This window comes from Lepidochelys olivacea, assembly GCF_965140295.1.
Source record: "Lepidochelys olivacea isolate rLepOli2 genome assembly, chromosome: 12".
Classification (NCBI taxonomy): Eukaryota; Metazoa; Chordata; order Testudines; family Cheloniidae; genus Lepidochelys; species Lepidochelys olivacea.
In genome coordinates, this window is record NC_140422.1 from 2,497,821 (window position 1) to 2,513,901 (window position 16,081).

At 46.3% G+C, this 16,081-nt stretch overlaps 1 protein-coding gene across 1 annotated transcript in view; it reads left to right on the forward strand.

Moving 5' to 3' along the window:
- HYDIN (HYDIN axonemal central pair apparatus protein) overlaps positions 1-16,081 on the forward strand; it is a 454,160-nt gene that overhangs the window by 64,752 nt on the left and 373,327 nt on the right. The window contains exon 5 of the mRNA XM_084644216.1: positions 3,106-3,240. Within this exon, the coding sequence (XP_084500342.1) occupies positions 3,106-3,240 (135 nt within the window). The remainder of the gene's footprint in view (positions 1-3,105; positions 3,241-16,081) is intronic.

Below are 16,081 nucleotides of genomic sequence, written 5' to 3' on the forward strand. Positions count from 1 at the left end.
ACTTCCACAAGCTATAATTGAAGGATTCTGGATCATCTGCATTTACAGTGATGGTAGCCATCAGTGACTGGTTACTGGTCTGATCACATGTAGAAATCCCTATGCTCCAAAGCATGAATTGGATTTTGTGGCATATTTGTGAAGCTCTCCCAGCTTGTTAGTAAAAAAAATTTTCATTTGAGTTTCTCTCAGCGGTAGATTGCATGCTTTAGGCTTGCTGCGCCAGTACCAGTAAACCTCTGTTTGTTTTCTATTTTCTTCCAGTATCATTGTGACAGATGTATGTTATCAATTTGCCTGAGGCATCAGGTGATCAGGCTGAGGCCGCAGGATCGTTAGGGGAGGTGATGAAGGAGCACACCAAGTGACTAAGTTTTAAAGCTTTATTAATAAAATAATAGCGGGGAGTGCTGGGTGCTCCCCACGTCACTCAGAGGAAGGAAGAAAGCATTAGTGCCCGAGCCCTAACCCACTTTCATACTCACACATGCACAACCAGAGGCTAGCCATGCCTGGATGTAACGTAAGAAGAAGGTGGGGGAGGGGTAGATGAGAGTTCTGTCCTGTGCACAGGCCATTTAGGGTCTGCTGTTGATCTCTGACTTGCTTCAGCTCTCGGGAGGGTTTTAAGCCCTGGGTTCTTCCAGGGGCATTTTCGTCCAGAGCCCTTTGTTCCCTGTGCTCTCGGTACCAGTCCGAACCCGCCTGACCAGTCCGAACGCTCCCTTAGGTTCCCCAAAACACACTGGGCTGCAGGGTTGCGAGACAGTTGTTTTTCAATTTACTGGCCTTCGCAATCTTTTTTGTTTTGCAACCCCCTTCAGGTCTGTCTGGTTCAGGTCTCCTTGCCAACAGGCTTTTGGCTGTTTAGCAGCAGGGAGCTTGTTTGTGTGCATTGGCCTTGAGTGGCAGTTTCATTCCTTATCTTCGAGCCTAGCTGAATCGTCGAGTTAACCCGTTCCTTTCTCCCTTCTTCCCTCTTCGGCCTCTCGCAACCTGCAAAGGAATCTTTCATTCCACACACCTTCAACCCTTCCCAATGCATATAAAAGCATTAGCAATATACAATGCTGGTGCGTACCCAGGGGACTCCGTGGTGAGGGGGGCAATTTTATTGTGACATCATGAAGGGCAGCTCTCATTGCAAAATGCCATGCAAGGTTTCCTGTGTATTAACAAGGTACTTGGGAATTTGGCTCCACTGAGCTTTAACTGTTGTCTGATTATGAACTGATCAACCGGCAGAATCTTCTGCAAGAAGTCATGCTAGTTTTTAATAATGAAACTGGAATACAAGTCAATAACAGTAACATAGCCTGAGGCTGGAAATACACAAAGGTAGCATTCCCCTTAAAGAACAGTATCAACAGATGGGCATGCCCCAGGGGAAACCAAGTAACCACAACCTTTCTTTGGACAGTCAGTAACTCTCTGCTTCTGGCTTCCTGCTCTTTGGGCTTTTGTGACTCTTCTCTGATTCTCTTCAGCTGTTCCTTTGTCAACTCTTGGGTGGTTCTTCCTTCATCTCTTCTGATGTCAGTCAGTGCCTTCCCAAGGCTGTCTTGCTCCCTTCCTTCTCCCTCTGCTCCTCATCCCTAGATGAACTCCTTTATTCTCACAGCTCCTGTTACTTATGTTTATGCTGAGAATTCCTTGATCGTTTACTTTGTTTTGCTTGGCCAGCTGATTATGTGGCATTTTTCTTTGGAACAGAAAAACCCCTACCAAAGTAAAAGACTCCACTGCACACACTCCCCTCCCCCTCCACCCCAGGGGAGAGGATGAGAGAACAACCAACATGTCACAACGTTAATCATGTTGCTTAATGCACTATGGGAAGGTGTCCCCCTCTGGCTCCCTGCTTTTGACCCTCACTCCCATCCCTGTCTTATCATTTGTTGCCCACTGTGGTGGGGTCAGGACTCACTACCGCTGGCGTCTCCCGCTGGTTGCTCTGGGAATTAGCTCTTGTCAGCTGCAGAGTACCCTCTGCAAGTGGTGTCTCACCCGTTGACTGCTCTGCTGGTTTGGGAACCGTGTTGCTCCCTGCTCGGCAGCGTTCTTTTCAGGACACTGCCCTCCAGCAGTGCCCACTACTCCAGTCTCACCCCCTTCTGGGAGGCAGGGGGTTAATAGCAGTCCTTTGGCTTGCACCTGTCTCAGTGGCCAACCACAAACCCACTGTCTAGCCCCTCGCCTCAGGAGCAGGTTGCCGTCTGTCTCGGCCCCACTCCTCTGTGGCCAGGTGCAGTATAAGGAGGGAAAGGGAGAGACCCAGGCCCACCCGCTACTCTGGGTCCCAACGCAGGGACCCTCTAGTGGCAGCCTCTCTCTGCCCTCCTTCACTCCCCTCTTGTCTGGCTGTCTTCCCCGGGCCACTTCCCCTTTGGCCCCGTGCACCTTCTCAACCCTTTTTAGCAGGGGCTGCAGCCTGGCAGGTAACTGGGCCAGAGCTCTTCTCTGCTCCTCCAAGCCTGCCCAGCACTTCTCTGTCCAAGGTGCTATCTCCTTACTGCAGGAGCCAGTCCTCCTCCCTTGCTAGTCAGGGAGAGACTGTCTTCTCCTTTGCTAGGCAGCCTTTATATAGGACCCAGCTTGGCCCTGATTGGCCACCTCTTCCCTTGCCTTCATTGGGTCTCCACAGGCCTTTGCTGATTGGCTGCTGGTCTGCGCAACCTCTCTGGCCTGTTCCAACCCTTTTTCTCATGGAGTGTGGCAGCTGCCCCACTACACCCCCACCCAGAATTGTTTGAGATCTGGGTCTGGTAGCCCCACTCCTTACGCTGAGGGAGGGGCCTTTAGATGTGGGCAGGCTCGTGCACACCTGTCCCCAGATGTTCAATAGGTACTGGAAGGTGCTTCAGTACTATGGTGATGAGCGCAGTGCAAGAGCCTACATAGAATAGAATAAATGGCCCACTGCCAACTCAAACTCAACACATCAAAAAGTTTAATGTCTCTCCATTTCCCCTATAATAAACTAATTGCACTTAACCTTTAGGGAGCACTAAGGATCAATATCCCCATTTGATGACTAGGATGATTTCTTTCTCTTTGCCCTTCCATGTGGATTGCATAATCTTATATTTTACATGTCTCCTACAGATTCCCCGGTTGGTGAAAGTCATCCTGGAGAGTTCTCCTTACTTCAGAGTTATCAGTCCCAATGATGTGGGTCACAAAGTAGCACCGGGCATGGCATCTACCTTCCACATCCTCTTCATTCCTGAGGAGAACAAGGTAACACCAACACCCTTAAAGGGATCGGTGCCTTTTAAACATTGAATATGCACACAAAGGGCTAGATTCTGGCCAATAAAACAGGTGTAAATCCAGAGTAACCTTTCTGATTTCAGTGGAGTTACTCTGGACCCAGCCTACTGCGATAGCAGGAGAACACCCACTATTCCTTTGTGAAGGGTATCCTTTAACAGACTGGACGTTCCTTTTGCCTGTTGTTCTGTAATCTGTCAACCTATTTTTGGGGCTCTTTTCATCCTTCAATACCCAAGGGATTTAAGGTGTAACTCAGGGGTTCTCAAATTGCAGGTTGTGACGCTGCAGGGGGTGTGAAGTTATTCCGTGGGGGGGTCATGAGCTGTCAGCCTCCCCCAACTCCACTTCACCTCCAGCATTTATAATGGTGTTAAATATTTTTAAAGTGTTTTTAATTTATAAGGGGGGGTCATACTCAGCGGCTTGTTGCATGAAAGGGGTGACCAGTACAAAAGTCTGAGCCCTGCTGGACTGTAACTCCTATCAGAGAACTGCTTAAGCACCTGTGGGCTGATAGATTATGCACCATACAATCAAACATAGGGCTTTCTGCATGACTGTACATATTTTGAGTTACTGAACCAATTATAAAGACCAACGCCTAAACTTTCAAAAGTGATCAGTGATTTTGGGGGCCCAACATGGGCCCCTTGAAAGAGGCCTGATTTCCAGTGGGGGGATGTTCAGCACTTTCTGAAAATCTGGCCACTTTAAGGTGTCTCAGGTTGGACACTGAAAAATGGAAACACTCAAGTTCGATAGTTCTTTAGGCCTAAAGTCTTTTTTAACCAATCTGTGTATGATTTCATTGCAGTCCACTTACCACAGTTCGAGAACCACTGTTTTAGACTAACTGGCAAGGGACAGTGTGGAATTCTGGGAGGGTATGGGTATTTGATAGGCCACACTTGGGATTACATTGCTGCTGTTTCTCCCTTTTTATATGGGATCTGTATGTATGAGTGGGAAGACACATACACAGATGTTCAGTTATACCTATAGGAATGCAACAGAATCATAGAATCATAGAATATCAGGGTTGGAAGGGACCTCAGGAGGTCATCTAGTCCAACCCCCTGCTCGAAAGCAGGACCAATCCCCAATTAAACCATCCCAGCCAGGGCTTTGTCAAGCCTGACCTTAAAAACTTCTAAGGAAGGAGATTCCCCCACCTCCCTAGGCAACGCATTCCAGTGTTTCACCACCCTCCTAGTGAAAAAGTTTTTCCTAATATCCAACCTAAACCTCCCGCACTGCAACTTGCAATAGATTAGGGAAACCTATTCTTCATCTCTCCCCCTCCTCATTTTGGCCTGGGGAAAAGGAGATGACTTTTAAAAACTCTGTTTTTAGGCCTTACAGATATGCTGCGCCTGCAGCCATTCGCCTGCCTACATTCCAGTTGTCAATCAGGGAGAGGAAGTGCTACATGTGTGGCAGAGAGCCAGCTTGGCACAGACAAACTGAGCTCTAGATTTTCTTCATTAAGAATGTGCTCAGTGTGCTGCAAAGGGCTTAGTGGTACTTCCTATCTGAAAGATTCTGTGCAGAAATAAACAGGCATATGCATTGTCCCACTGCCATGTTATCTCTGTCATACGCATGTTGTCTCGAACTCAGTGTTTCTCGCATCGTAGGAGGTTATAGTGCCAAATGTAGAGAAATGTCTTTTAATATTGGTTTGCCTGCCTCCTTTAGCCCTGTGCCACAATGATTCCTAACAGCGCCTCTGCCTACCTACTGGCATCTCACCGCAGTATCTAGGCTGCTCTACCATTCCTTTGCTGAAGGTGTGCAAATAACATTGCTGTGCTAGTAGGGAGTGCTAAGATGTCAACATTCACTATGGTGATCATGAGACTTGTTGGGGCAGAAGAAGATGTAGCAGCTGGGAAGGGTCATACGCATGGCAAGTTGATGCTTAAAGAGGTGCAGAGCAAATTTTTTACAGCATCCTAGTGTTAGTATGGTCCTTCATATAACCTGTCTTGAAGTGGAAAGGTTAGGAATAGCTTTGTACTAGCCAGTGTTGGTGCACAAGAGAGCTGAGGAGTTTGGTCCTCTCTTTGGACACAGTTGATTTCTTTTCTTTCATTTGTTGGTAGGTTTTGGTTTGATTGTATTCCCTTTTGTGTAATGTTTGGAAATGGAATAGTGTAATAGATGAAAATCCCCATGATCTGTATCCTGTTCCCCAGCAACATGAGCATGTGAAGTAATTGATTTTCCTCTGACAGGACTGAGAAGTTATTGAAAGTCATTAATGTTTGCAATAAAACTATGTTGGTATGGGAGGAAATTTTCAAGAGCGCCCAAGTGATTTAGGCTCCGAAGGTGGTCTCTCAAGTAGAAAGGACCCATGTTATTTAGGTCTTTATAAATCAAAGCCAGAACCTTAAATTCCTACAGGATTTAGCCCAATTCCCCAGGTCCTAATGTTACAAATATGAAAAATGGTTCCTTAGAGCCATATTTTGAAAGCCGTCTGCATTGTGTTTGCAGTTGCGTGCAACAGAGTAACACTGATGCACGCATACTAGGCTCTGTACTTTGTACGTGCTAATGTATGGCCCACTTCTGCTCCCATTGTTGATGTTATGGGAGCAGGATCGTGCTACTAGAATCTTTTTTTAAATAGGGGGGGAGCCTTCTTGATGCTGAAATACTCCAGTAAATTAGTATGTAAGTTATGCCACTAGGACAAAATGTAGGTACGTGTGTGTGTGTGTGTATACACACACACATACATTATATATTCAAAAAGAAAAGGAGGACTTGCGGCACCTTAGAGACTAACACATTTATCTGAGCATCAGCTTTGGTGAGCTACAGCTCACTTCATCAGATGCAGTGAGCTGTAGCTCATGATGCTCAAATAAATGTGTTAGTCTCTAAGGTGCCGCAAGTCCTCCTTTTCTTTTTGCGAATACAGACTCACGCGGCTGCTACTCTGAAACCTGTATATATTCAGTGCTTGTCCCTGTAATCCCTCTTCAGGCATCTCACGTGTTTCAGCACACGCACGCACACACATACACAATATGCCTGAAGAGGGATTACAGGGACAAGCTCTGAATTATCCCACTTTATGCTAATAAAAGTTCAGTTTCCATAGATTGAGCATATCATCTGTGACTCTTGGTTAAGTGTGGTACTTTAAAAAGCACTAACCTTTCTCTGTTTGAGCTCTTCCCTGTTATTATTGGTTACCTGTAATTCTCTTAGCCTGAGTCTGATCTTACATACACTGGATAACTCTGACTTCAGATGAGTCATTTACAGAGGTATTGCACAGAGCAGGATCAGGGCCTGTGTGTTCTAAAGAAAAATAATTTGGATGCTGTCAGTGGCTGGAATGCCATGTGGCACGAGGCTTCATCCTGAGAATGGAGCATTTTCATATTATCTCTTAGCCTTGTGGGTCTGCCACACAACTGGGCAGTCAGTAAATAAATAAATAGCTGATATGTAATTGGAATGTACTTTATAAATATGTAATGCAAATCTTTCCACTTGGCAACAATTCCAGTTCGTTACGCTAACTGCTTCTAATTTACACTGTTTTGTTTTATGGCTCTGTTCGTTTAATGTGGGTGTTCTTGTTCTGTAATGTGTTCTCGGGTGCTCTTGTATTTCTGTCTGACAGAATCTGTCTAATTGGAAACCTTTGCCGAGTTGATGGGCAAATAAACAATGGACAGGAATCTTCACATTTTAAGTGTGTCCTTCCAGATTATTAATAGATTATGATAAAAGAAAATTAAAGGGAAAGCAAGAGGCATATAAAACTATTTTACAGCACAGTTTATTCAATCTTCCGCCTCCTACTCTTTGCACCATAACAATGCCACATTTTTCAGGCAATACCAGCTTAGACGGGAGAGTTTGCAAAATTCATTACTGCTGCCAGTAATGCTTTTTGATTAATATGAACTATGACAGGACAATGAGTTATTGTATTAGCAGAATTAAGTCCTTTTAAAATTGAGTCCAGCCTGTTAGAGATGTTTTGTAGCATATTGAAGGCATTCCTAGTATATCTTCAGGGGCAGGGTTCCTAAGGGAAGCGCTTATGTTCACTTCACGGAATGCCTTTCTGTAAAATTGAGTTGGGATCAAATTATCCCCTTATCAACGACAAGAAAAACATAGTCCCTGATTGCAGGGTTCTCTGTGAATTGTTCTTTTGTGGGAGGGGGATGTCCCCCATACAGCAAAAGTGGCATGGGGTATTTGTGAGATTTCCAGAGTCTCTGCACTATTATCTAGTACACCACAGTTGTGCCTCCGTGGCCCCATGGTTCCGCCATGGAGCTGTGCTCCTCTACATTCTTGCCTGACTTTTAATTACATTGCAGTGGACCTGGTGATGTTCTTTGCAGCTATGATCAGGAAATAATTCATGCAGTATTTGTACTCAATTATATAGTTAAACGGACATATGAGAGCCACCTGGCCCATTGGGTAGTTTTCAGACATGCCATTATGAAATGAAAATGTGCAAATCATCAAACTGGTGCAGAAATGAAGCCTTAGATTGCAGAGATCCTGAAACAATAATTCTTTGAGTGATGGTCCCTATGTGGATTTCAAACGCAGGTGCGCATGTGTGTTATGTGCCGGAGCTGGAACTGTTCATGGTAGTGTCTGTTGACCTCCACGTGTGTTGTGCTCCACTGTGTGAGATGTCCAAGGCTTTAAGAGGCTGTGCGGGTCGATGCCGCTCCAGTTTCCTCTTCCTGCTGCATGGCCAGAGTCAGAACCTGTCATAAATATAAAGGGAAGGGTAAACCCCTTTAAAATCCCTCCTGGCCAGAGGAAAAATCCTCTCACCTGTAAAGGGTTAAGAAGCTAAAGATAACCTCGCTGGCATCTGACCAAAATGACCAATGAGGAGACAAGATACATTGAAAAGCTGGGAAGAGGGAGAGAAACAAAGGGTCTGTGTCTGTCTGTATGCTGCTTTTGCCAGGGACAGAACAGGAATGGAGTCTTAGAACTTTTAGTAAGTAATCTAGCTGGATGTGTTAGATTATGATTTCTTTAAATGGCTGAGAAAAGAACTGTGCTGAATAGAATGACTATTCCTGTCTGTGTGTCTTTTTTGTAACTTAAGGTTTTGCCTAGAGGGATTCTCTATGTTCTGAATCTAATTACCCTGTGAGGTATCTACCATTCTGATTTTACAGAGGTGATTCCTTTACTTCTATTAAAAGTCTTCTTGTAAGAAAACTGAATGCTTTTTCATTGTTCTCAGATCCAAGGGTTTGGGTCTGTGGTCACCTATGCAAATTGGTGAGGATTTTTACCAAACCTTCCCCAGGAAGTGGGGTGCAAGGGTTGGGAGGATTTTGGGGGGAAAGACATGTCCAAACTATGTTTCCCAGTAAACCCAGTTAAAGTCTGGTGGTGACAGTGGAAATTCCAAGGGCAAAGGGCAAAATTAATTTGTACCTTGGGGAAGTTTTAACCTAAGCTGGTAAAAGGAAGCTTAGGAGGTTTTCATGGAGGTCCCCACATCTGTACCCTAGAGTTCAGAGTGGGGGAGGAACCTTGACATGGTGGCAGAGTGGTGGGATTAACCTGAAATCATTTTGAGATCAATTTGAGATTTTTTTGAGCCAGAAATACAGATTTTAAAAAGGAAATATTTTTTTTTTCCTTTGGAGCTGCCGGAAAGGAGGTCCAACTGAAAGCAGCTAGTTTTTTCTCTGCTTTGGGGCCAGAGCAGAGACAAAAGGGGATTATCTTTGTGAATTGCAGGTTTTCTTTGCCTGGAGGCAGAGTAATTAACTCCTGCAGGGAAATTCACAGTCTTCACAAACCAGAGTTTTTTCCCCCCCTAAAAGTAAATGGGGGGGGGTGTTCTACCCATTTGCCTGGAGACAAAAGTGGCAGGGGTTTTTTATAGAATTTTTTTTTTTTTACAAGAGCACAGGTTTGAAAGGAATTTTTTTTCCTTTGGGCTGCTGGTAAGCAGGTTTCCAAGTAGTTAGAGGTTTTTTGCTTTGATTTGGGGCCAGAGCAGAGACAAAGGGAATTGTCTTTTTCTGTAGGCTGACAATCACTATCAGAGAATAGGTATCCTATTCCAGCACAGCAAAATTTTACAGCCAAGTTTTGTTTGTTTATTTCTAAACCTCGGGAGTAAAGTTAGTTAAAAACAGAGAGGTTAGGTTTCAGAGTAACAGCCGTGTTAGTCTGTATTCGCAAAAAGAAAAGGAGTACTTGTGGCACCTTACAGACTAACCAATTTATTAGAGCATAAGCTTTCGTGAGCTACAGCTCACTTCATCAGATGCATATCGTGGAAACTGCAGCAGACTTTATATATACACAGAGAATATGAACCAATACCTCCTCCCACCCCACTGTCCTGCTGGTAATAGCTTATCTAAAGTGATCATCAGGTGGGCCATTTCCAGCACAAATCCAGGTTTTCTCACCCTCCACCCCCCCCACACAAATTCACTCTCCTGCTGCAGACTCTACCGTCCTCAAGAAGAAATGCAGCATGATTTGGTCCCACCACACACTGTTTAATAGTAGCCTGTTCCAATACATTCAAAGGGGGGTGGCTATTTAAATTGTATTTGTTCAGCTTCTCTGAAACTTAGGATGACAGATTCCACGGCTCAACAAAAGCTGGAATTAGCCAGATTTCAGGCTGAGGAAAAACAAAAGGAACATGAAAGACAGATAAAACTCATGTGGCTGGAGAAGGAGGTACAGGAGGTTGCCCACAGGAGGGAAATGGAGGCAAGGGCCAAAGAACTGGAGGAGAAGGAAAAAGAGAGGAAGCATGTGGAGGAGATGGAGAAGATAAAGGCTGAGCAGAATATACCAACAAACCCTAGCAATCCTTCTCCAGGTACCACTTCCCATCCCAGAAAGTTCCCCACCTACAAGGCAGGCGATGATACGGAGGCCTTCTTAGAAAACTCCGAAAGGGCCTGCCTTGGGTACAGCATCTCTACCGACCAATACCTGGTAGAGCTGAGGCCGCAGCTCAGTGGACCCTTAGCTGAGGTGGCGGCTGAAATGCCTAAAGAACACATGAACAAGTATGAACTGTTTAAATCCAAGGTGAGAGTCAGAATGGGGATAACACCCGAGCATTCTCATCGGCGGTTCAGAGCCCTAAGGTGGAAACCAGACGTGTCATTTACCCGACATGCCTACCACATTGTGAAACATTGGGATGCCTGGATATCAGGAACAAGTGTTGAATCTCCAGTAAATTTGCCCTTCCTAATGCAAATGGAACAATTCTTAGAGGGTGTTCCTGAGGAAATAGAAAGATACATCCTAGATGGGAAGCCCAAACCTGTAATTGAGGCAGGAGAGATTGGAGCCAGATGGGTGGAGGTGGCAGAGAAGAAGAAAACTGGTCGCAGTTGGAATGGAGACCAGAAGGGACAACCCCAGACCACACCCTATTACCGGGGGCCGCCTAACCTCCTAACCCTAACCCATCTACCTCCTAAAGAACCCTTCAGACACCTTATTGTCCCACCCACCCTGTTCTCCAGCAACCCGCCTCGCCCCAATGACCCATCAGCTGGATGATGTTTTAAATGTAACGAGCTGGGCATGTAAAGGCCAACTGCCCCAAGAACCCCAACAGATTACAGTTCATTGCATCGGAATCACACCAGAGGTCCGCAGGCCCAGATACCTCCCAGATACCCTTGGAGCGGAGGGAAACTGTGAGTGTGGGCAGGAAGAAGGTCACTGCATGGAGGGACACCGGAGCACAAGTGTCAGCAATCCATGCTTCCTTAGTGGACCCCAGTTTAATCAATCCAGAGATCCAAGTGACGATTCAACCCTTCAAGTTCAACTCTTTCGATTTGCCTACAGCCAAGTTGCCTGTCCAGTACCAGGGCTAGTCAGGAACGTGGACTTTTGCAGTCTATGATGATTATCCCATCCCCATGCTGTTGGGGGAAGACTTGGCCAATCATGTGAAGCGGGCCAAGAGGGTGGGAATGGTCACCCGCAGCCAGGCTAAACAAGCCGTAAGGCCTAGCTCTGTTCCAGAAACTTCTATCAGGACCCGCTCAGAGGTGATGGACCCGGACCCCAGGCCAATGTCTGCAACAGCAGTAGTGGATCCAGTCCCAGAGACCCAGACGGAACCAGTCCCAGAACCGGAACCAGTGGAACAACCAGCATCAGACCCATTGCCAGCACTGAATCCAGTACTTGCAACCTCAACACCAGAGGGCCCCACCGAACCTGAACCGGCAGCAGCCCATAACCCTACACAAAAGGCTCAGCCGGAGCCTGAACCCCAACAGAGTGTCCCAGCGGAGAGCGGTTCACAGTCAACGGAAACAGCCCCATCCCCTACATCGCTTCCAGAGGGACCAAGCATAGGTCCACAATCCAATGAGGAACTGATGTTTCCAGCATCAAGGGAACAGTTTCAGACCGAACAGGAAGCAGATGGAAGCCTCCAGAGAGCTTGGACGGCGGCACGGAGCAAACCACCGCCTCTCAGCTCTTCTAATCGATCCAGGTTTGTTGTAGAAAGAGGACTTTTATACAAGGAAACTCTTTCTGGTGGACACCAGGAAGACTGGCATCCTCAGAGACAGTTGGTAGTTCCAACTAAATACCAGGCCAAGCTTTTGAGCTTAGCCCACGATCACCCTAGTGGCCATGCTGGAGTGAACAGGACCAAAATCCGTTTGGGGGGGTCATTCCACTGGGAGGGAATGGGCAAGGATGTTTCTACCTATGTCCGGTCTTGTGAAGTATGCCTAAGAGTGGGAAAACCCCAAGACCAGGTCAAAGCCCCTCTCCAGCCACTCCCCATCATTGAAGTTCCATTTCAGCGAGTAGCTGTGGATATTCTGGGTCCTTTTCCAAAAAAGACACCCAGAGGAAAGCAGTACATACTGACTTTCATGGACTTTGCCACCCGATGGCCGGAAGCAGTAGTTCTAAGCAACACCAGGGCTAAAAATGTGTGCCAGGCACTAGCAGACATTTTTGCCAGGGTAGGTTGGCCCTCCAACATCCTCACAGATGCAGGGACTAATTTCCTGGCAGGAACTATGGAAAACCTCTGGGAAGCTCATGGGGTAAATCACTTGGTTGCCATTCCTTACCCCCATCAAACAAATGGCATGGTGGAGAAGTTTAATGGAACTTTGGGGGCCATGATACGTAAATTCGTAAATGAGCACTCCAATGATTGGGACCTAGTGTTGCAGCAGTTGCTCTTTGTCTACAGAGCTGTACCACATCCCAGTTTAGGGTTTTCCCCATTTGAACTTGTATATGGCCGTGAGGTTAAGGGGCCATTACAGTTGGTGAAGCAGCAATAGGAGGGATTTACACCTTCTCCAGGAACTAGCATTCTGGACTTTGTAACCAACTTACAAAACACCCTCCGAACCTCTTTAGCCCTTGCTAAAGAAAACTTACAGGATGCTCATAAAGAGCAAAAAGCCTGGTATGATAAACATGCCAGAGAGCGTTCCTTCAAAGTAGGAGACCAGGTCATGGTCTTAAAGGCGCTCCAGGCCCATAAAATGGAAGCATCGTGGGAAGGACCATTCACGGTCCAGGAGCGCCTGGGAGCTGTTAATTATCTCATAGCATTCCCCACCTCCAACCGAAAGCCTAAGGTGTACCATATTAATTCTCTAAAGCCCTTTTATTCCAGAGAATTAAAGGTTTGTCAGTTTACAGCCCAGGGAGGAGACGACGCTGAGTGGCCTGAAGGTGTCTACTGCGAAGGGAAAAGTGCTGGTGGTGTGGAAGAGGTGAACCTCTCCATGACCCTTGGGTGTATGCAGCGACAGCAGATCCAGGAGCTGTGCACTAGCTATGCGCCAATGTTCTCAACCACCCCAGGACTGACTGAACGGGCATACCACTCCATTGACACAGGTAATGCTCACCCAATTAAAGTCCAACCTTACCAGGTGTCTCCTCAAGCTAAAACTGCTACAGACTGGGAGATCCAGGATATGTTACAGATGGGTGTAATCCGCCCCTCTGGAAGTGCATGAGCACCTCCAGTGGTTCTAGTTCCCAAACCAGATGGGGAGATACGTTTTTGCGTGGACTACCGTGAACTAAATGCTGTAACTCGCCCAGACAACTATCCAATGCCATGCACAGATGAACTATTAGAGAAACTGGGATGGGCCCAGTTCATCTCTACCTTGGACTTAACCAAGGGGTACTGGCAAGTACCGCTAGATGAATCCGCCAAGGAAAGGTCAGTCTTCACCACACATCTCGGGCTGTATGAATTTAATGTACTCCCTTTCGGGCTGCGAAATTCACCCACCACCTTCCAAAGACTTGTAGATGATCTCCTAGCGGGATTAGGAGAATATGCAGTCGCCTACCTTGACGATGTGGCCATATTTTCGGATTCCTGGGCAGAACACGTGGAACATCTACAAAAAGTCCTTGAGCGCATGAGGGAGGCAGGACTAACTGTTAAGGCTAAGAAGTGTCAAATAGGCCTAAACAGAGTGACTTACCTTGGACACCAGGTGGGTCAAGGAATATCAGCCCCCTACAGGCCAAAGTGGATGCTATCCAAAAGTGGCTTGTCCCAAAGTCAAAGAAACAGGTTCAATCCTTCTTAGGCTTGGCCGGTTATTACACACGATTTGTACCGCAATACAGCCAAATCGCCGCCCCACTGACAGACCTAACCAAAAGGAAACAGCCAAATGCCGTTCAGTGGATCGAAGAGTGTCAGAAGGCCTTTAACCAGCTTAAAGCAACACTCATGTCTGACCCTGTGCTAAGGGCCCCAGACTTTGACAAACCACAGATGCGTCCGAGCATGGTGTGGGAGCAGTTTTAATGCAGAAAGGACCTGATCAAGAATTCCACCCTATAGTGTTTCTCAGCAAAAAACTGTCTGAGAGGGAAAGCAACTGGTCAGTCAGTGAAAAAGAATGTTATGCCATTGTCTATGCCCTGGAAAAGCTACGCCCATATGTTTGGGGACGGCGTTTCCATCTGCAAACCTACCATGCTGCACTACAGTGGCTTCATACTGCCACGGGAAATAACAAAAAACTTATTCGGTGGAGTTTAGCTCTCCAAGATTTTGATTTCGACATCCAACACATTTCAGGAGCTTCTAACAAAGTGGCTGATGCACTCTCCCATGAAAGTTTCCCAGAATCAACTGGTTAAAATCGTCCTTGAGATGTGGAAAATATCGTTAGTCTTTATGTACTTGGTAGTATATTTAGAGATGCATGTGTCTTATTAACTCTGTTTTTCCTAGAGCTCCAGGAGGAAATCCCAGCCAGCGTTTCACCCTAGCTGAGATTTGGGGGGCGTGTCATAAATATAAAGGGAAGGGTAAGCCCCTTTAAAATCCCTCCTGGCCAGAGGAAAAATCCTCTCAGCTGTAAAGGGTTAAGAAGCTAAAGGTAACCTCGCTGGCACCTGACCAAAATGACCAATGAGGAGACAGGATACTTTCAAAAGCTGGGAGGAGGGAGAGAAACAAAGGGTCTGGGTCTGCCTGTATGCTGCTTTTGCCAGGGACAGAACAGGAATGGAGTCTTAGAACTTTTAGTAAGTAATCTAGCTAGGTATGTGTTAGATTATGATTTCTTTAAATGGCTGAGAAAAGAACTGTGCTGAATACAATGACTATTCCTGTCTGTGTGTCTTTTTTGTAACTTAAGGTTTTGCCTAGAGGGATTCTCTATGTTTTGAATCTAATTACCCTGTAAGGTATCTACCATCCTGATTTTAGAGGTGATTCCTTTACTTCTATTAAAAGTCTTCTTGTAAGAAAACTGAATGCTTTTTCATTGTTCTAAGATCCAAGGGTTTGGGTCTGTGGTCACCTATGCAAATTGGTGGGGATTTTTGCCAAACCTGCCCCAGGAAGTGGGGTGCAAGGGTTGGGAGGATTTTGGGGGGAAAGACATGTCCAAACTACGTTTCCCAGTAAACCCAGTTAAAGTTGGGTGGTGGCAGTGGAAATTCCAAGGGCAAAGGGTAAAATTAATTTGTACCTTGGGGAAGTTTTAACCTAAGCTGGTAAAAGGAAGCTTAGGAGGTTTTCATGCAGGTCCCCACATCTGTACCCTAGAGTTCAGAGTGGGGGAGGAACCTTGACAGAACCCCTGTTCCTCGGTGATCTTAACTCGCTAAGAGAACTGCTCTTCATCTTTGCTGTATATAGTTTCTAGTTAGAGAGTTGTCTGTTACTTTTTATTAGTTTGTTTGTTTTCCTTGGGCTTTTCCCCTTCAGGGTTCTTTTTTCTCCCCGACCTGGGGACTATGCCCCGACAAGTCTGCTTCAAGAACTGGGCCTTGTGCTCTCACTCCTTTTCAGTGAGTAACGAGCACACTCGTTGCCTTTACTCTCTTGGTGAAGCCCATGTTGTCTCTTGCTGCTCCATCTGCCGCTTGTTTCCATCCCAGACTTGAGCAGCTCATGAACTTTGCTTCTGCAAATGTCTGATGGGGGAGGTGATGCACCCACATGTGCAACCAAACCCAGCTCCGATGGACCCACTGAAATGGGACCCGTCACCCAAGGTGAGCACTTCACTGAGCCCCTCACTGGCAGCACTGTCACACTCATCGAAGTCCCACCTCATGCACAAGAAGCACAGACATAAGGGCAGCTCCCTGATGGGGACTGTCTCTAAATGCAGTGTTACCTTCCCAAGCTGTTAGGTTGGGTGAGAAGTTGTGCGCAGCTGTGGATACTCCTGCTCTGAAGAAGGCTCGTATGGCGCATCACTCCAAATGCTGTCGTACACCACCATCCCCATCTTCTGCTCCAGCACCT